Raw genomic sequence first — 21,742 nt, 5'->3', positions numbered from 1 at the left:
AAAACCAAGCACATTAGAGATATTCACCACTGAAACACATACACAGAATCCCCCAATACTACTTTTACAGTCACTCTTCAGAGCAGAGCCATACTAGTAGGGATGTTGGCAGGATAGTGGGTTAACAAGGTGAAAGGTACGATTGTGGTGCATGGTCTGGATTTATGATAATTGTAGCAATGATAAGGTGGGTGAGAGTACTGGATATGTCCTGGTAAGCAGCTTAGCTTTTCTTTTCCTTGCTTTGGGGGTTTGTGTCAAGTATGTGGTGTTTACCAAAAAACACTTTGTTGTGAAGCAGTTAGGCTTGCTATACTACTATATAATAGGGTGTAACACATTTCCCATCTGCCATACAAATTCTGAATTTGAGTGATGGTAGCAGTATCAACTCTTACAACATCCCTCCTAGATTAATCCATTCATACAAGGAGACATACATGACAAGCAGAATATGAAAGCAACAGTCTGAGAGGGAACTTTGCAAGAAAGAAAATAATTTCCTTACTTTTGCTCCCATATCCAGAAGTTGTTGTGCAAATGTTTTTGAATAATTCTCTGTTCTGTTGGATGACCACACTTCTACATATGCTGAAACACCTGGGGAACAAAAGCTGTGTATTAGCATGTGCTTTTGTCTATTTGTATATTGAAAAAAAACTTGCTCAAGTCTCTTTTAAGACCAGATTCTGCCACCCTTACTTGTACTGAGTAGTAACTTACTCTGCAAGAAGTGTCAGTGTGTGTAAGCTTATCACCAGCAGTGACATGTGTTTAATAGACTTAACGCCATGCATCAGCAACAGAAGGGGTTTTTTTTTTGTTTTGTTTTTTTAAAAAGACTTGTTTAGAAGGGCTGCTAGAATTTTAGTAAAACTGAAACTGACAAGTTGGTGAATATACTGCCATGGTTGGCCAGTTCAGCGTGGTAAGAGCATGAAAGTACAGCTAAATCTGGCCTTCCAAATGACCCAGATACTTTTATCTGACTTGCCAAAAAGACAATCACAAAGTTCAAATGGATATTAAATATGCGGCTTAAAACAGGACGTTATCCAGCATTTATTTCCTGACAACCTCTCTCTCTTCTTTTTAAACTTATGTTCTTAGGTATTTATACGGTCCCCCAATAACATGGCATCTGAGCACCTCAGTGTCTTTCTTCTTTTTTTTTAAATGTATTTATCCTCACAGCATCCCTATGAGGTAGGAAAATACTATTACATCCATTTTATTGATGGGAAGGTGAGGCACAGAGAACTTGAGAGACTTGCCCGATGTTACACATGTAGTCTGCAGAGCAGCAGCGAATTGAATCCAGGTCCCAGACTAGCACCCTTACCAAGGGACCATCCTTAGTCTCCAAAAAATTAAGGTGTCAATGTTGGATCGTATTAAAGTAGTTCTGTATTAAAAATCACAAATGAGTTTGATTCCCCATAGTTTAAATTCCAGAGTATTACTAATTAAGAGGTCTCTTGGTTTTTGGTACTGTTTCTCTCCCTCTATGTGTGAACCTTGCAAGCTGCTAATTGTGTTAGTACATTCTAAGACAGTCTGTTCTCAAAGCAATTCTTTGTAACAACAACTACTCACACAGAGAGAGACTCAAAGCAATACTCTGTAACAACAGAAACAGCACCCAGAGACTCCCTACCCTTTTGTTGTATTCATCTCGCTTTGTTAACAATTGTGATTAAAATAGAGATAGAGGATGTATGTGGATGGATGCTTGGTGTGGATAATAACTGAATGATCAGGGAAGTGCCAGCCTAAGAATCCAGTGTCCATCGGCTGAAGAAGGCGTCAAGTGGAAATAACCAGAGGACCCCCGGAGGGCAGACTGGAATCCACCCAACAGCCTCAAGAATGGGAGAACCAAAGAACAAAATAACATCTGGCAGCACGGAGCCGTCAGGAATGTGCCATCTGCTGACTGATTCAGCAACAGTATGATGAAGCAATTCCCATAGATTGGCATAGGAAGAAATTCCTATAAAAATGGACTCTAGAAAGTGAGAACTTTGGGGTCTGATTCTGCAAACCAACTTCCAGGAGCATCAGATGAGCATCTGACAAGACCCTGCTCCCTCCTCATGTCCAGGCCACCTGGCCAGTGGTTTGGCATGAGCAACTCTAAGGCTGGTAACTATGATAACAACCTTGCAGAACCTGCGTGTGTATGTGTATGAATGAATGTGTGAATAAATATGAAATTGAATGGAATGTTATAGCTATAACTAACTGCTTACTATGAGTCTTTCTGTATTCAAAATAAATGTGGCATTTTGCCTTTTCCCCTTTAATAAGATCCTGCTGGTTTTTATTTTATTGGTATAACATCAAGAGTTTCTCCTTGGCCTCCTTTTCTCAGGCTTGCTCCACAAGTTGAGCATAATGATAAGCAACACGTTTTATCTAAATTGTTCTAAGCTAAACTCAAGAATTATTCTGAAATATAACCAGCCACTTGCTAATACTGAAGAAAAGGAAGTGGTTGCATCATCTGCCACAACAGTGGCATCCAGCAAGGACATGTTTGTCACATGTGGCATCCACTATGGGCCAGATGCGGTCAGGGTTGGAAACTCAGGCTAACTGGCAAGTGAACGTTCTATTTTAGGGAGGTGACAACAAATCCCATATACTTGTATTCCTTATGCTTCCAGGCGTACTTCAGCTTCTACTGTCATGGCACTATCTCTGAGCATGTCTATACAAGCAAATTTAGCACATGTATTTAGACGTGGTGCTGCTGCTAGCATAGACAGGGTTTTAGAATTTTTACTACTATTTAATGAAGACTTACTCAGTAGACAATGTTCATTGTTAGATAATGTTCTAGTGTTTTTATACTAGTGCTTATTGTTTTACCGCTGCTAACAGTGTAGCTTCACCATTGCAGGGAGCTCCTGAAATTGAGTTTTTATTTTTGCTCATGTAAATAAGGCCTAAGGGACTCTTACATGCGATGTGGTGCTCACAGCACTGTAGCAGTTTCCCTACCTACACCAGGCCAGAAGTGCCTTCCAGTCACCACAAACACAGCTCAGAGAGCAGTTGCAGGAGTAACAACTCCCACCCTGAACTTACTGTATCAAAATGTATCAATTTTCCAACAGTACAGTTACACCAGAACCTGCAATGGAGTGTTAATGTAGCACGACTCAGGGATTTTCTCCAAATCATGAAAACGATACAGCAGCTTTTAGGGTGACCAGGTGTCCAGTTTACGACCGGAACACCCAGTCGAAAAGGGACCCTGGCGGCTCCAGTCAGCACCGCCGAGTGGGCTGTTAAAAGTCTAGTCGGCGGTGCTGTGACTAGTCTCTACCCGTCCTTGCTCTGCGTTGCACCCCAGAAGCGGCCAGCAGGTCCAGCTCCTAGGCGGGGGGGCCCCAAAGGGCTCCACACACTGACCCTGTCCCAAGCACTGGCTCCGCACTCCCATTGGCCAGGAGCCACGGCCAATGGGAGCTGAGGGGGCAGTGCCTGTCGGTGAGAGCCACGTGCAGAGCCACTTGCCGCGCCTCCACCTAGGAGCCGGACCAACTGGTCGCTTCCGGGGCAAAACGCCCTTCCCCAGCCCAGTGAAAGTGAGTGAGGGCAATAGAGACAGAATGGAGTGAACAGGGTGTGTGGCCTCAGAGAAGGGGCGGGGCTAGGGTATTCGGTTTTGTGTGATTAGAAAATTGGCAACCCTAGCAGGTTTTCATAATCTGATGGTAAAAACACCCCCATCCCATCTACACTACTGCTTAAGGCAATCACAGCTACACTGCTAATAGAGAATAGTTACAAGATTTTCAAACGTTAACAAGGCCCAACTGTCTTGCTGGCCAGGACAAGAGGAAACTGAAAATGACAGGGAAACTGGTGGGACGGAAGAAACAATGCAAATGAGTGCCACAGAGGATGCATCTTCACGAGGAGAAAAGGTGTGTTCTTAAGTTACCTAAATCCAAGTAAAGTCCTAGCTAAGACAAGGTGGGTGAGGTAATATATTTGAATGGACCAACTTCTGTTGATGAGAGAGACCAAAAAGCTAAACAACAAGCCCTGAAAATACAGACAGAAAATGGGGAATGCTGCTGACTCCCCCCCCCTCCAGCTACCCCCCCTCCTCCTCCTGGAGCTGCTGACTCCCCCCCCTCCAGCTACCCCCCCCCCTCCTCCTCCTCCTGGAGCTGCTGACTCCCCCCCCTCCAGCTACCCCCCCCCTCCTCCTCCTCCTGGAGCTGCTGACTCCCCCCCTCCAGCTACCCCCCCTCCTCCTCCTCCTGGAGCTGCTGACTCCCCCCCCCTCCAGCTACCCCCCCCCTCCTCCTCCTCCTCCTGGAGCTGCTGACTCCCCCCCCTCCAGCTACCCCCCCCTCCTCCTCCTCCTCCTGGAGCTGCTGACTCCCCCCCTCCTCCAGCTACCCCCCCTCCTCCTCCTGGAGCTGCTGACTCCCCCCCCCCCCTCCAGCTACCCCCCCCTCCTCCTCCTCCTCCTCCTGGAGCTGCTGACTCCCCCCCCCTCCAGCTACCCCCCCCTCCTCCTCCTCCTCGAGCTGCTGACTCCCCCCCCCTCCAGCTACCCCCCCCCTCCTCCTCCTCCTCGAGCTGCTGACTTCCCCCCCCCCTCCAGCTACCCCCCCCTCCTCCTCCTCCTGGAGCTGCTGACTCCCCCCCCCTCCAGCTACCCCCCCCTCCTCCTCCTCCTGGAGCTGCTGACTCCCCCCCCCCCACAGCTACCCCCCCTCCTCCTCCTGGAGCTGCTGACTCCCCCCCCCTCCAGCTACCCCCCCTCCTCCTCCTCCTCCTGGAGCTGCTGACTCCCCCCCCCTCCAGCTACCCCCCCTCCTCCTCCTCCTCCTGGAGCTGCTGACTCCCCCCCCCCTCCAGCTACCCCCCCTCCTCCTCCTCCTCCTGGAGCTGCTGACTCCCCCCCCCCTCCAGCTACCCCCCCTCCTCCTGGAGCTGCTGACTCCCCCCCCCTCCAGCTACCCCCCCTCCTCCTGGAGCTGCTGACTCCCCCCCCCTCCAGCTACCCCCCCCTCCTCCTCCTGGAGCTGCTGACTCCCCCCCCCCCAGCTACCCCCCCCTCCTCCTCCTGGAGCTGCTGACTCCCCCCCCCCCCTCCAGCTACCCCTCCTCCTCCTCCTCCTCCTCCTGGAGCTGTTGACTCCCCCCCCCTCCAGCTACCCCCCCTCCTCCTCCTCCTCCTGGAGCTGCTGACTCCCCCCCCCCTCCAGCTACCCCCCCCCTCCTCCTCCTCCTCGAGCTGCTGACTCCCCCCCCCTCCAGCTACCCCCCCTCCTCCTCCTCCTCCTCCTGGAGCTGCTGACTCCCCCCCCCCCTCCAGCTACCCCCCCTCCTCCTCCTCCTGGAGCTGCTGACTCCCCCCCCCCTCCAGCTACCCCCCCCTCCTCCTGGAGCTGCTGACTCCCCCCCCCCTCCAGCTACCCCTCCTCCTCCTCCTGGAGCTGCTGACTCCCCCCCCCCTCCAGCTACCCCCCCTCCTCCTCCTCCTCCTGGAGCTGCTGACTCCCCCCCCCTCCAGCTACCCCCCCCTCCTCCTCCTGGAGCTGCTGACTCCCCCCCCCCTCCAGCTACCCCCCATCCTCCTCCTCCTCCTGGAGCTGCTGACTCCCCCCCCCCTCCAGCTACCCCCCCTCCTCCTCCTGGAGCTGCTGACTCACCCCCCCCTCCAGCTACCCCCACCCCCCCTCCTCCTCCTGGAGCTGCTGACTCCCCCCCCTCCAGCTACCCCCACCCCCCTCCTCCTCCTCCTCCTGGAGCTGCTGACTCCCCCCCCTCCAGCTACCCCCACCCCCCTCCTCCTCCTCCTCCTGGAGCTGCTGACTCCCCCCCCTCCAGCTACCCCCACCCCCCTCCTCCTCCTCCTCCTGGAGCTGCTGACTCCCCCCCCTCCAGCTACCCCCACCCCCCTCCTCCTCCTCCTCCTGGAGCTGCTGACTCCCCCCCCTCCAGCTACCCCCACCCCCCTCCTCCTCCTCCTCCTGGAGCTGCTGACTCCCCCCCCACACTCCTCCTCCTCCTCCTCCTCCTGGAGCTGCTGACTCCCCCCCCCTCCAGCTACCCCCCCTCCTCCTGGAGCTGCTGACTCCCCCCCCCCCTCCAGCTACCCCTCCTCCTCCTCCTCCTGGAGCTGTTGACTCCCCCCCCCTCCAGCTACCCCCCCCCCTCCTCCTCCTCCTCCTGGAGCTGCTGACTCCCCCCCCCTCCAGCTACCCCCCCCTCCTCCTCCTCCTGGAGCTGCTGACTCCCCCCCCCTCCAGCTACCCCCCATCCTCCTCCTCCTCCTCCTCCTCCTGGAGCTGCTGACTTCCCCCCCCCTCCAGCTACCCCCCATCCTCCTCCTCCTCCTCCTCCTGGAGCTGCTGACTCCCCCCCCCCTCCAGCTACCCCCCATCCTCCTCCTCCTCCTCCTCCTGGAGCTGCTGACTCCCCCCCCCCCCTCCAGCTACCCCCCATCCTCCTCCTCCTCCTCCTGGAGCTGCTGACTCCCCCCCCCCTCCAGCTACCCCCCATCCTCCTCCTCCTCCTCCTCCTCCTGGAGCTGCTGACTCCCCCCCCCCTCCAGCTACCCCCCATCCTCCTCCTCCTCCTCCTCCTGGAGCTGCTGACTCCCCCCCCCTCCCGCTACCCCCCCCTCCTCCTCCTCCTGGAGCTGCTGACTCACCCCCCCCCCTCCAGCTACCCCCACCCGCCTCCTCCTCCTCCTCCTCCTCCTGGAGCTGCTGACTCCCCCCCCCCTCCAGCTACCCCCACCCCCCTCCTCCTCCTCCTCCTGGAGCTGCTGACTCCCCCCCCCCTCCAGCTACCCCCCATCCTCCTCCTCCTCCTCCTCCTCCTGGAGCTGCTGACTCCCCCCCCCCTCCAGCTACCCCCCATCCTCCTCCTCCTCCTCCTCCTGGAGCTGCTGACTCCCCCCCCCTCCAGCTACCCCCCCCTCCTCCTCCTCCTGGAGCTGCTGACTCACCCCCCCCCCTCCAGCTACCCCCACCCGCCTCCTCCTCCTCCTCCTCCTCCTGGAGCTGCTGACTCCCCCCCCCTCCAGCTACCCCCACCCCCCTCCTCCTCCTCCTCCTGGAGCTGCTGACTCCCCCCCCTTCTCCTCCAGCTGCTACCTCCAGCTACACCCCCTCGTGGAGCAGCTGCTACCTCCCCCCGCCTCGTGAGCTGCCCCCACACGCTGGCGGACGGCCCCGAGGGGCGGCTCGGTACCTTCCAGGATAGGCTCCATGTTGCCCGCTCAGGGCCGGTCGCGCTCTGTGCTACGCTACGACCGGATCAGCTCCGCCGGCTCCCGCCGCAGTTCAAACCGCTTCCGCCCCGGCCCGGCCGACAGCGCCTGCGCACTGCGCTCGGCTCGGCTCGGCTCGGCTCGCCCCTCCCCTCCCCGGCCCAAGAGAGACCTGCTCTTGGGGCTGGCAGAAAAGGGCGGCGGGTCATTCAGAGCCTCGCGATGAGCTGGGGGGAGGGGGTGGCCAGTGCTGTGTTTGTATCTGTGTCACCTCGGGGGGGTGATGCAAAATACTGAAAACTGCCCTTGCACAATCGTCTCCCAGAACCATCACCGCGTGCGGCGTGGTGGGGAAACACACACACAGGGCGGAGTACACAGTGTTACGGGGACACACACACACACACACGTTCCCCACGGAGTGTCCTGTTTTGGGGACACGCGCACACATTCCGCAGTGAATGCAGCGCTGTGATAGGGTGATAGCGGCCCCCCTTCCCCCTGCAGAGATGGCCCAAGCCGCTTGCCCAAGCCCCCCTCCACGCAGGGCTGGCGGGCATCTCTGCTCCTGGGAGCCCTGCCTCCCCCAGTGCGCGGAGCTGGCATCACCAGTGCCCCCCACGGCACGTTTCTCAGCACCCCACCTATGTCGGGCCACACATACATTCCCTACTGAGTGCAATATTATGAGAACACACATTCCCCCCTGAGTGCAGTGTTGTGGGGACTAACACACACACACACACACACACATATTGCCTACTGCGTGCAGTGTTGTGAATACACACACATTCCCCACTGAGTCCAGTGTTATGGGGGGGACACACACATATTCACAAACTTTATCATGAAATTTTTTGACATTTGATCTAGTGATATCTATGCCTCCATCCAACAACAATATTACTCTGTGGACTTTTTGTGACAGGCAGAGGTGAAAACCTGCAAAATGAAATTTTGCGAAATTCTACCATCCAAATGGGTAGGGCAATAAGTGCAGGTTTCAGTTAAATAGCTGTTTCACATAAAAATGTTAGTCTTGCATGTTTTTTGATGCAAAGCTACCTTCACTCAACAAACAGGCTATTTTCATAGCAATATGGGAGTGGTTAGATTAAAAAAATTGTGTACCTAGGCCATAATTTTGGAAGAAACAGTTCTTTTTCAAGTAGGTAACATTACAAAAAGAAAACTACTTGAACTCCATGATTTTGCATTTTGTTAAGAATATTTGATCAAAGCTCAAGTCCTAAGGTCAAGTCCAGACCTTATTCAGAGAATTTGGGCCCAGTTCTGCTGTCACTGAAATTATTGAAAAAAGAAAAGGAGGACTTGTGGCACCTTAGAGACTAACAAATTTATTTGAGCGTAAGATTTTCCACTGAATGCATCCGATGAAGTGAGCTGTAGCTCACAAAAGCTTATGCTCAAATAAATTTGTTAGTCTCTAAGGTGCCACAAGTCCTCCTTTTCTTTGTGCGGATACAGACTAACTCGGCTGCTACTCTGAAACCTGAAATTATTGAGAATTTTGCCATTGACTTTTGCAATACCAAAATTTGGATGATTCCTGTGTCACACCAAGGTGCCTCCATTTTGGGCCTCTCTAAAATATACAATTTATTAAAGCCACCAAGAAATGAGTGGTGAATTAATTTAGATATATGCAAGTTATATAATCAGTGTATACAAAGTACAATTCCAAAACCCAAGAGAATATAAGCAGTGAAATCTATTAAATATTTACTACGTTATCATTCAGGTGAGAAAAAAAGATGATCCCATTCTACAATGTAAAAACAAAAACAAAAAAACCCCAAAACTAGGGCTGTCAAGCAATTAAAAAAATTTATCGTGATTAGTCTCATGATTAATTGCACTATTAAACAACAATAGAATACCATTTATTTTAAATATTTTTGAATGTTTGCTACCTTTTCAAATATATTAATTTAAATTACAACACAGCATAAAGTGTATGGTGCTCACTTCACATTTATTTTTATTACAAATATTTGCACTGTAAACAACAAAATAATTGTATTCTTCAATTGACCTCATACAAGTACTGTAGTGCAATCTCTTTATCATGAAAATTGAACTTACAAATGTAGAATTATGTACAAAAAAACCTGCATTAAAAATAAAACAATGGAAAACTTTAGAGTCTACAAGTCCACTCAGCCCTACTTCTTGGTCAGCCAATCACTCAGACAAACAAGGTTGGTTACAATTTGCTGGAGATAATGCTGCCTGTTTCTTGTTTACAATGTCATCTGAATGTGAGAACAGGCATTTGCATGGCACTGTTGTAGTTACCGTTGCAATATATTTACATGCCAGATGCGCTAAAGATTCATATGTCCCTTCATGCTTCAACCACCATTCCAGAGGACATGCTTCCATGCTGATGATGGGTTCTGCTTGATAACAATCCAAAGCAGTGTGGACTGACGCGTGTTCATTTTCATCATCTGTGGGCTAGTCTACACTGGCTAAGCTAAAGTACTTTAACATGGCTTGTGTAGTCATGGCACAGTGCTAGAAGAGAGCTCTCTCAGCCCTCAGTGTATACTTTGTATACACTGATTATATAACTTATATAACTAACAGTGTGCTCAGCGCATGGCTCCCAGCGCTGGTGCACTGTTTACACAGGTGCTTTACAGCACTGAAACTTGCTGCACTGCGGGGGGGAGGGGGGTGTTTTTCACACCCCTGAGCAAGAAAGTTGCAGCAATGTAAATTGCCACTGTAGACAAGCCCTGAGTCTGATGCCATCAGCAAAAGGTTGATTTTGTTTTTTGGTGGTTTGGGTTCTGTAGTTTCCTTATCAAAGCGTTGCTCTTTTAAGACTTCTAAAAGCATGCTCCACACCTCGTCCCTCTCAGATTTTGGAAGGAACTTCAGATTCTTAAACCTTGGGTCGAATGCTGTAGCTATTTTTAGAAATCTGACATGTGAACCTTCTTTGTGTTTTGTCAAATCTGCTGTGAAAGTGTTCTTAAAGCGAACATGTGCTAGGTCATCATCCAAGACTGCTATAACATGAAATATATGCAGCATGAAGGTAAAACAGAACAGGAGACATACAATTCTCCCCCCCAAGGACTACAGTCACAAACTTAATTGACGCATTATTTTTTTAACGAACATCATCAGCAAGGAAGCATGTCCTCTGGAATGGTGGCCAAAGCATGGAAAGGGAATATGAATGTTTAGCATATCTGGCATGTAAATACCTTGCAATGCTGGCTACAAAAGTGCCATGTGAATGCCTATTCTCACTTTCAGGTGACATTGTAAATAAGAAGCAGGCAGCATTATCTCCTGTCAATGTAAACAAACTTGCTTGTGTTAGCGATTGGCAGAATAAGGAGTAGGACTGAGTGGACTTGTGGGCACTGAAGTTTTACACTGTTTTGTTTTTGAGTGCAGCTATGTAACCAAAAAAATATGTAATTTTTAAGTTACACTTTCAAGATAAAGAGATTGCACTTCAGTACTTGTATGGGCGGGGGAGGGGTTTGTGTAGGAGGCAGCAGAACCACCCAGCCCAATTTATGCCAGCAGCGAGTAGTTGGTGCGCCAGGCTTATTCTCTGCTGGCTGTATCCGGATGCTTTGAGGCAACATTACACAGTGCCCAGTGGCGTTAGCAAACCAGAGAACCCAGCTCATTGTCCTAACCTTAGTGCTACTAAATTCAATGTGGGAGGATGCTGTTAGCCTGCCACCTTCCATACCAAATAGCAGTCTGACACAAGCACTGGGAGTAGTTTACAGTATACTGCACCTCTAAAAAGACGATGTAGGAGTCACCGGTCTGTGGCCCCAGAGGTATTTTGCATGCCTAATTTCTCCACAGACAAAATCCCTCCCTGGAGTGCCAATAGTATGTGGATCCCCTTCTCCTGGATCTCTTCTTACGTGACTGTTGGTTAAAACCCCACAATATAGCTCTGCACTTCTATTTTGCAAAAGAGTAAAAATCTTTCTTTGACAAAGCAATAAAACCTAAATAGACATAGGGCATTTCTTACCTCTTAGCTCTTCCCCTTTCTTCTATTTTGTAAGATGTTAAAACAGAGAAACTTAGAGTTGTTTTTAAGATAATCTAAGTATTTTAGCAAGCGTTTTCAAAAGGAGAGTGTTATGTAAACCTGTCAAATGGATATGTATATATTATTCTCAGAAACCTTTACTGATAGCCTTGCTCTTTATTTGTATTTACAGTCTGGGAGGATAATGTAATAAAATCTCATTCCATGACAAGTTAGTGATAGAAAGGTAAGAGAAGTGTCATTTGAGTCTATCATTAACTTTTCCACGGAATTACACATGTTCCCAGCCTGCTAACAGCATGTGGTAAACCTTGTTAGGAACATTGGTTTCTGGTCACAAAGAAAATATAATATCTTGGAGTCTTGCAGAATTTTTAAATGTTTTCAGCAAGGTGAGGGCTTTGTTTTCTAATTTTCTAGTGCAGATGATCACAGTCAAGGAAGTGATATGTACTAAGTATAAAACTTTCTTCAGGCTGTAGAAAAAGAAAAATCAATGCAAAAATATTTGTTCTTCAACTGAAGCAGAGACTCCAATTTTATTTTCTCTTTCCATCCTATAATTTTAAAAATGACCGCTTTTGGACCTGCACTTAATCTGCTGACACAGCACCAGGTTTACTTTTGAGTTTGTGGAATGCTGATAATGGGAGAGAGTCCTACCCTTGTGAATTTTTAGTCATACTATTAAAACACATCTCTTTGGCATAGCATTCCCCAAAGAGCCAGAATAGATGAAAACATAGTGCCGTGCTTAAAAATAACAGTCCATCATAGAACTGAGAGCAGGACTCAACACCATGCTAATAAACAGGAGACCTAATTGCTCATGGAGTGGTGTAGTGTGGTTTAGTGAACTTAACTAACTGCTCTCCAGACAGCTCTAGCTGGCTGCAATTTTGGACAGCAGCTGTAAAGAGACTGTACAGCCAGTTTAACTGACCTCTGTGCAATACCCCTGGTGTGAGTGTTTGTGTGGTTCCCCCAGCAGTGTAGAGCTGAAATAGTGGCTTTATCCCACTCCCTGTTCAGTCTTTTGTGGAGGGACATGCTAGAGGCAAGCTTAAGGCAAGAAGGAGAGTATCAAGAGAGGGAGGCGTGTGGTCAGTGCTTCATGCTCCAGCTAGTCTTGGCTGGCTCCAGGAGGCAATTTAAAGCCCTTATAATTTAGAGCAATCCCTGTGGTTCACTAACTTACATGGGGGACCAGGCTGCCAAATCACAGGTTGCAAAAAGGTGGTTTAAAATACACCCTTTCCCCGCTCCCCAAGCAGAACCTTCTGACAGGCACAGCTCCAAATTGAGACCACTGCCTTTTGAAGCCTTGTGCCACTCATATGCCACAGCAACAGGCATTCTGTAAATGCATATAATAGATTTGATTAGGTGTTCTAGTACTTTAGGGAATATCTTCTTTATGCTGTACATTTTGGAAGTGAATAGCCTATGAAATGAACACAGTATTACTTCCTCTTCCATCGGCCTTATCTATTTCTCCCCTCCTCCATGAATACGTCTAAACAGCATACAATATAATATGGCTGCAAAATATTTTTGCATTTCCTTAGCTCCTGTTTAGTTAGTTACATCCATTATCAAGGTAAGTGGATAGAACAGATGTGACAGAACTAAGTATAGCTCTCAGTGCTGTAACATGTGCAAACAGATTATAGACTAGCAGCAAACGTTGTTCCTCCCATAGAAATTACAAACGTTAGGTAAACATGTAGTTACTGTCAGCAAGAACAAACACATTTTGTTCATTTTAAAGTGGTTTATAATATACTCTTAGTTGTCAGGGGCCAAATTTACCCTTGGTGTGAATTCCTTGAAGTCAATAATGAATTTGGTCCATCTAGTATCAGATAACATGTGAAAGGATGAGCCCAACTGGATTATAAAGAAGGAATATAGATGGCGGCTGTGAGATTTGGTGATCCGAAACGTTAACCCATTTCCTTTGCATCTTTTGAGACTTGCACTCCAATTTGTCTGTCAATAGGTCACAACTGAAATAAATTTGGTCCACTTGAATGTCCTATGATGGTGAAACAAACGAAGAAACTGCTTCTCCTGAAGTATTGTGTAGTTTATCTGACTCTGAGATTAATGACACTCCTCATTTTCTCCTTGTAACCAGAAGCATTGATCAGTCATAATTTATGTAAAGATGAGCTTTTGGTTTTTTTATATTGACAATCATTAAATCACGGAAATGTAGGGCTGAAAGGGAGCTTGAGAAGTCATTAAGTCCAGCCCCCTGAGGTGTAGCAGGACCAAATATACCTAGCCCATCCCTGACAGGTATTCATCTAAACCTCCAATGATGGGGATTCCACAAGGTCCATTGGTAACCTCTTCCAGTACTTAACTACCCTTATAGTTAGAAAGTTTTTCCTAATATCTAAACTAAGTCTCCCTTGCTGCAGTAAGCCTATTATTACTTTCCCTACCTTCGGTGGACATGGAGAACAATTGATCACTGTCCTCTACAGCCTTTAACAGATCCTTTTCTGCAGTAAAGATGAACGTTTGGATCTGGTCCAGCATTGTATGTGCTGTGTTAAGAGCAGAGTGAGAGAATTGCCAGCTTACAGGGATGATATAAACTGTCCAATATTTTAACAAATCCATTGCCAAGTAGGATCATTATAATTCTAGTATGATGAACACGATGACCCCTTGATATTTCCTGGCAACATCTGAGGTAGAACTTGCATTCTTCTACTTCAAAAATCACAGACCTCTATCATTTGGACTAAAGGACAACCTCAATTTGCTGTTAGCAGCATAGGACAGATGGCACACAATTCTCATTCTGTTCAGTAGATGGTAGTGGTACGTAAATAGGGCCCTACCAAATTCACGGCCATGAAAAACATGTTATGGACCATGAAATCTGGAGTCCCCCCATGAAATCTGGTCTTGTATGTGCTTTTACCCTTTACAATACAGATTTCACAAGGGGAGATCAGCGTTACTCAAATTGTGGGTCCTGACCCAAAAAGGAGGGTCACAAAGTTATTTTAGGGGGGTTGTAGTATTGCCACTCTTGCTTCTGCGCTGCTTTCAGATCTGGGCGGCTGGAGAGCAGCAGTTGTTAGCCGGGTATCCTTCTCTGAAGGCAGCGCCCCGCCAGCAGCAGCGCAGAAGTAAGGGTGGCAATACCATACCATGCCACCCTTACTTCTGTGCTGCTGCCTTCAGATCTGGGCAGCTGGAGAGTGGCATCTGCTGACTGAAGGCCCAGCTCTGGAGGCAGCAGTGCAGAAGTAAGGGTTGCAATACCGTAGCATGCCATCCTTACTTCTGCGCTGCTCCTGGCAGCTGCTCTGCCTTCAGAGCTGAACTCCGGGTCAGCAGCCACTGCTCTCTAGCTGCCCAGCTCTGAAGGCAGTGCCGCCACCAGCAGCACAGAAATAAGGGTAGCAGTACCACAATCCCCTCTACAATAACCTTGTGACCCCCACCCCTCCCAACTCTTTTATGGGTCAGGTTACACCACCATGAAATTTCAGATTTAAATAGCTGAAATAATGACATTTACAATTTTAAAAATCCAATGACTGTGAAATTGACCAAAATGGACTGTGAATTTGGTAGGGCCCTATACATAAACATCCTAGCCATTTCATCACATTATGATGGTTCTCAGCCTTTTCCACATTATGAACCTATGTTACAATACAAAAAAGTTTCAGGACTTCCCTCTTTTCTAGACACAAAGAAAGGGAGGAGAATCATGACAAGCTCCCTCTCCCAACCTGTTGTGATCCACCCGTAGGGATAACAACTCCCAGATTGTGAACCCAAAATGTAGAGAATATTCTGCACATTGCTGCAAAAGATTTTATCTGATTAGCAAAGACAGGAAACAGGCACAGTTTGATCCCCAACAAAAAAATCAATATTAAAAATGAAATAATCAGAATAACTTTCTGTGACCGAATGCACTCCTGTATTCGCACCCAACATACTATTGTAATAATCTTTGTACAATATAAGATATTATTTGAAAACAAATGCTCACTGATCAATAATATCATGGTAAAATGTAAGTAACAACATTATATGTGAAGTTATGAACATTAGTTGAAATCATGAATGAAGTGTGTCATGATAGGTCTCTGGAGTGGGTAAACCTGTTTCTCAAAGACAAAGGACAAGCTGATGCCCAGTCAGGTGTCATCAAAGCTGACGGATCATCAGCTATCACTAGGCCATTCTTTGGCAAGGGGCAGGAACAATAAGATCTGGATGCTAGAAAACAACTTAGCAAACCTCCCCCACACCAGACTCCATGCATCCGTGCTTTCAGCTGGAAAGAACTTTATATAAGGGACACTCTCAGCAAGATACATTTCAAAGTGTGACTGAACTATAAAAGTAAGGGGCAAAACCACCCCAGATTGTCTGTCTCCCTGTCCATCTCTCTTTTTCACCTACAAAGACAAAAGAAACAGCTGTTGAACTTTGAGGGAAGAGTCCTGACCTGAAAAGTTTGGTCAGAAGTGTTGTTAGAAGGATATGGTAAGGACTTTACTTTGAATCAAGTATAGTTTGTTAAGTTAGGCACTAGGAAATGCGTTATCTTTATTTGTCCTATACCATTCTGACCTTTATGCCTCATTACTTGTACTCACTTCAAATCTATCTCTTTGTAGTTAAAAAGATTGTTTTATTCTTTAATTAAAACTAATCCAGTGTATTTAAGTTAAATTGTCTGGATAAATCCATTTAAGGTGGGAAGTTGTCGTGTATTGTTCCCTTAAAGGGACAACAGACCTAATATCTCTGGACTGTCTAGGAGAGGGCTGGACAGTATAAAACATACATTTTGGGGGGGAAATCTGGGACTGGGAGCGGGTTGGGGGATCACCCTGCAGTACAACCAAGGCTAGTGAGAGCCAGAGTGTGACCAGAATGTGGCTGGCAGGCTGAGTTATACAGAGACACCCAGGGACATAATGCATGCTGGTGGCTGTTTGTGAGCAATCCAGGTAGGGAGCTACAGCAGCAAGGTATTGCAAGGCACCCCAGTTACAGGGCAAGTGATGACACAGCCCCTCAGTGGTCTGGATAACATCCAGAAATATCACACTCTCCTAGTAAGCTTTAAAACAATAAATTAAGTTTTAGCATATTAAATTAAACCCACATCATCACAAAAAGAAACAACCCAAAAGCTCATTTTTACATAAATCAAAACTGATCAATGCTTCTGGCTACAAGGAGAAAATGAGGAGTGTCATTAATGTCAGAGTCAGAGAAACTACAAAATGCTTCAGGGAAAGCAGTTTCGTCATTTGTTTCACCGTACTTACATAACTTTTTGGTTTAGACTGAGTTTAGAAAGTCAACTAGAAACTTAAAAGAAAACACAGCTAGCAATTTTTCCAATAGTTTTCTTTTACACTGAGGGACATTGCTGCTGCTCTCAGGTTCTGAAAGTAGGCTATGACCAACAGAGATAAAGATCTTGTCTAGTAAATTCAGGGGTAGCCAAAATGATTCACAGATAATGACTGAAGGTTTTCATTTCTGAATATAAACAGGTACAAAGAAGGATGAGGGGACATAAACTTCAATTTTCTTAACCTTTATTACTGTAAACTGAGTTAAACTAAATGGTACGTTTTCAAAATATAAGGAGATACAGCTGCTTTTTCTCAGTTTGCTTTAGTAATTTTTTACTTCCCTAACCCCTAACAGGAGTGTTGTGAGGATTTATTAATTAATGTTTGCAGACTCTTTTTGTTAGGGTGCCCTTAAGTCCTTTCATGCAGAGAAACATTTACCTTGAAGTTCCATTGTTTCATAATACTGTAATTTAGTGTGAAACAATGGTGCAGCTCTACAGTTTTGACCAAGAGGTCAACCCTAACTGGAGTAAACAGGATGGATTTGTACATATTTTTTAAGGGGGCTGAGCTTTGCTCTCTTATCAACACAATTTGCGTCAGGGGAAGAGGAAGTGGAGAAGGAGATGGTTACAGAAGAATGGGAGAGTAGCAGGGAAGGAGCATGGCTGAGGTCCAGACAAGATCTGTATGCCAGAAATGAAAAATATAAAACACTGTATGTATGCACACTGCATATTAAATGGTAAAAGTACCTGGATCAGACAGTTTAACATTGTATAACACCAACAACATCCTGGATACTTTCTGCTCACCAGCGGAATCAAATTCCCTTGTCACATGAACGAGGTCAGTGAACTACAGTGACTACTGTTATGTCTGGCTTGTTTCTTCCTAAATCAAATAAAACATAATAATACGTACCATACAGACAAATAGTTCCCTGTCACACATAGGTTATTGCACCTTCTTCTGCAACTAGGGTAGTGGTAGATCATCTCAGAAGGAATAGTGGATCTTGCAGTTAACATTCCACAGAGATGCATGGGACATTTCTCGTCTCAGAGCTAGTACTGTTCCATTCTGTCTGCAGATTCAGGTGACTCATGCTTTTAAATGTTTCTTTGTAATCACAAGGGATAGAGAAAAAGAATTTAAATGAAAGCTCAGATTCTGCCTTCATCACATGACTTCACAGCTGGGGCCCTATGCATGGGCTGATATCCTTAGGCAACCTACATGGTTTCTATAACTTAATCCAGCACTGCCGGCACCCTGTGTGTAATGATGTCACCACCACACACATGCAGGCAGTATACCATTTAGAGGCATTGCCTCCTCCTCCTTCTGTTCCCACCACCCAGCATTTGCTTCTGACTGTAACCCTGGCCTCTTAAAACTGCCTTGCCATCCGTGGGACACTATCAGCACTGGCAGTATGATAGAACAGGGAGCCTCAAATGGGTCCAAAGCCAACTGTACTACAAAATGCAGTCTAGTGGAGAGATCTGGTCAATAACACCAGATATCCTGAAGAAGTAGAGAGCCAATGTCTTCTTTGGTTTTATTTAGGTATCCTGTGTTCCTCCTGAGGTTGTTTTTATGTATGACCTTGCTGGGTATGGCAACTTTCATGATAACAATTGTGCCAATCACTTTGTTTCAAATCGGACACATTCTGCCACTACCATTGGGGGTCTGGCATTTTTGTTGAAGTATTTCCTCTATTTTATTTTCCTGACTCTTCTGTAACTATTTCAGGGTTAAAGGTTTTTGGTTTAAGAAGCTTAACAGAAGTTAGCATGATGGTTTCTATCCTCCTGCCCATGAGTTAGTGATCCTAATAAAGCATTGTGAAGTGTGTTGCAATATTTGAACAATGCTAAGTATGAAATTTACCAGAGATTTTATATGTAGCTGCTTGTACTGACTTTACTGACTTTTTTGCTAACCCACTTGACTATGCAGAAGTCAGTGCTTTGACATGGTGTGTTTGAACTGAAATATCAAAGAGACTTGCTGACATGAGCCCCACAAGAATTGTGGGTTATTACTCATTTGGCATCCCATGGTGACCAAATTTCTATTTCCAATGTGTTATTACGTTGCTTGAGCTGAGCTAGTGCGAGTCTGTCTACCGACGCTGGCTATCACACATTCCAGTTGCAATGCAGACATGCCCTCCAAGACCGGGCAAACTTGTACCAGTGTCAGTCAGTGTCAGCTTTCAGCTACCTCTCTGTCACAGGTTTGCAAAGGATGTGTTGCAAAAGATTGAGTTGACTTGGCTAGCAAAACTTCTTTGCTCTTTTGTTTTGTTCCGTTTTTTAAAAAGACAGAATACAAAAAGGGGAGAGATAGGAAAGAGAATAAATAAAGTGGAGAAGGAAAATGACACACAAGGGAGGAACCCAAGTCTCACATTCCACGTTTTTGTCAGGATAGAGGTCAGGTGGAGGCGGTGAAGTCATTGGCTCCCTCTCTCTGGCCCTATGCGATCAGGATTCCTTCAGGATCAGACTAATGAAGACCCAACAGTGTCATGGTAGTCTAGGTTCCCAAGAGACAGTGAAAGTGGCAACCATGATGGTAAAGCTCACTCCTTCCAATCCATGTGTTCCCTTGCTCTCTATTATTGACCCTCAGATAAACAATGTATAGGAAGGGATGGTAGACTCATCCCACAAACATTAACCAGTTACAGCACATTTTAATGATATTAACTATAAAAATCTCCTCCCATTTCTAGAATCTTTTGACCTGATCTGGTATTTGTTCCTGTCCATTGAGAGGTTTTTCCTTTATAGTAATCTCACTTGGCAACTAATTTCTTGTAAAGAAGTTTACAGAGGACATTCTTGCAAGGATCACAGTGGTTTTGACTTTGTTTAATGAATGTTTAACAGTTTGCTGTCTCCTTCATGCTTCCGCTGGAATGTAATGTTAGATCTCTGAACATGAAGATGTATGGAGGATTTCAGTCTTTCTGATATACGTACACACACACTACCACTTTCTTCCAGTGGCTACAATCCCTTTGCCAGCTCTCTGCCACATTCTTTTACAGTCCATATCCTTCAGGGGGCTTCATTTGTGCCACATTTGCAAAGTTTTAATTTGACACAGTGACACAGAAGAGCACTGGTAAAAGACACAACAGACTAAGAGCAAGTCAAAGTGTAAAACTCTCTTTTATGATCTGTCAGTGGACTTGACTGAGTAAAACAAAGATCCTCATTGTGGACAATACTGATCTGCAGTGTACATAAAATATCTACAGTGGTGTTCAGAGAGGAACATAAGTAAGAAAATAAATGGCAAGCATATGTTGACAAGAATACTCTGCAAAAAATTTAGATAAATTCAAGAAACAAAGGATAAATCCTGAGTAACTGGACTGTGCTTTGGGAAGGGCCATAAGGGCTGTGAAGGATTGAATCCTACATTAACAAGCTGTAGCCCCCACATCTGCTGCTCTCCCCTTCACAGGGCAGAGCAGGGCTTTTGTGGGCTACTCAGCTCCCACCCAGAAGACCCCTCTGGAGGAAGACAAAAAGAGTTTTCACTGAGAGCAGCTCTGCAGATGCATGGAGTACAGATGCCCTACATGAGTTCTTTGAATCCTGCTCTCTCTCTCTCACACACACTCCCTCCCTCCCCCACCACACAGTAGAACCATGTCAGTTCTATTGTGTTCAATGGCTTCAGCAGTTCAGTTCCCCCCTTTACACTCATACAGCAACAAACTTTAAACAATGCAAAGAGTATGCTTTGTTATTATACCCAGGGTTATCATAATTGTTTAGCATTTTAATATCTGTAATAGAGAATTGAAAATCTTATTGTCTTCTGGGAAACAGTAACTGGGTTGCAGGTCTACTGTTTGATCCTCAAGAATGTTGCCAAAAGCCGACTCAAATTTTTCTAAAAAGGGCATTAGCTTTGGTATGTGAACAACTAGGTGGTGCTATTCTGCTTTGAAATTTGTGAAGGCTGCAAGACAGATGAATCATAGAAGAGAAATGTAGTCTGTAAAAATAAATGTATAATCAGCACCCAGTGCACAATGTATGCTAGATAGTCACCCAAGTACCCCACCAAGAGAAGGAGTGTGCATGCAAGTTTTCCTGCAGTAATGTATGGCAGTGACAGTATGACAGTGATGCAAATGACTGTCAATACACAGTAATGAAGCAGAGAAAAGAACGGGGGGGGGGAGGGGGGGGTCCCAATTTTCCTCTCACTTCTTCCAATTGGTCTAGTAATCTTAGGAGTTACTTGCCGATACTGAATTTTAAGAAGGAAATATGATTTTTCAAGTTGATGGTTAAATTTGCTTCTTCGCTTAAATCCACGTGCATTTAGCAGTGAGTAACATTCAAATTTTGCAGAATTAAGGGGTTTTTGGTAGTTGTTTTTGCACCAAGATGAAGCCAGTGTTTAAAAAAAAAAAAAGTCTGTGAGACTGTCCCATTATTGTTAATTGTCAAATAGAAAAAAATTACTTAGTTTTGATTGGAAAAATATCATTTGATTTGAAATAAAAGTTTTTATTTCATTCAAATTTATTGAAATAAAAATATATTTGTGGTACTCATTTTTTATTTAGGCCTGTCTGTAAAGACCTGTACTCTAAGAATTTAGGTGTATTCTTATCACTTGGCTAGTTATAGAGGTATAAAAGAAAGAATCAAAATCACTGACTGCTGGTCTCTTACTGTGACAGTCTGAGGCCCTGTTCTTAGGCTAAGGCCTTTGGCTAAGCAGCAGAGGCAGCCATAAGCTGGGAAGTGACCAGGCACATCCTCACATTCCAAACTAGTCACACTGAAATAAGGTGCTATTGGGCTCTTAGGAATACAATCCTGTCCTGATAGTGCCTATCACCTCCAGGGAAATGGAAGTGCCTAGAAAATGTAAAAGGAAACTTAGTTTGATAGCAACCTGTCTGACAATAGCTGGGATGTGAAATCCTCACTTCTGTATTGTTTTGTCATTATAGTTCCCACTTTGCTATTGTTTGTCTGTATAATCTCTGTCTAGTTCTGTGATTGTTCCTGTATGCTG

General features: G+C 46.0%; 1 protein-coding gene across 14 annotated transcripts in view; it reads right to left on the bottom strand.

Annotated features, from left to right (window-relative positions):
- The window catches only part of MCPH1 (microcephalin 1), a 224,524-nt gene extending 217,116 nt beyond the window's left edge, over positions 1-7,408 (bottom strand). For 11 of the 14 annotated variants that reach the window (XM_037894194.2, XM_043542345.1, XM_043542346.1 and 8 more), the window contains exons 1-2: positions 7,234-7,369; positions 509-600 (exon numbers count right to left, since the gene is read on the bottom strand). In XM_037894194.2, coding sequence (XP_037750122.1) covers positions 509-600; positions 7,234-7,252 — 111 coding nt within the window. In that variant the 5' untranslated portion in view covers positions 7,253-7,369. Of the gene's footprint in view, positions 1-508; positions 644-7,233 lie in introns of those variants that run through there. The other 3 variants (XM_043542344.1, XM_043542355.1, XM_027817415.3) reach the window with 3 other exon arrangements.
- Between the last annotated feature and the right edge of the window lie 14,334 nt (positions 7,409-21,742).

Source organism: Chelonia mydas, chromosome 3 (assembly GCF_015237465.2).
Source record: "Chelonia mydas isolate rCheMyd1 chromosome 3, rCheMyd1.pri.v2, whole genome shotgun sequence".
Lineage (NCBI taxonomy): Eukaryota > Metazoa > Chordata > Testudines > Cheloniidae > Chelonia > Chelonia mydas.
Note: the sequence above shows the minus strand (reverse complement) of the source record. Positions and strands in the feature narration are given on the sequence as shown.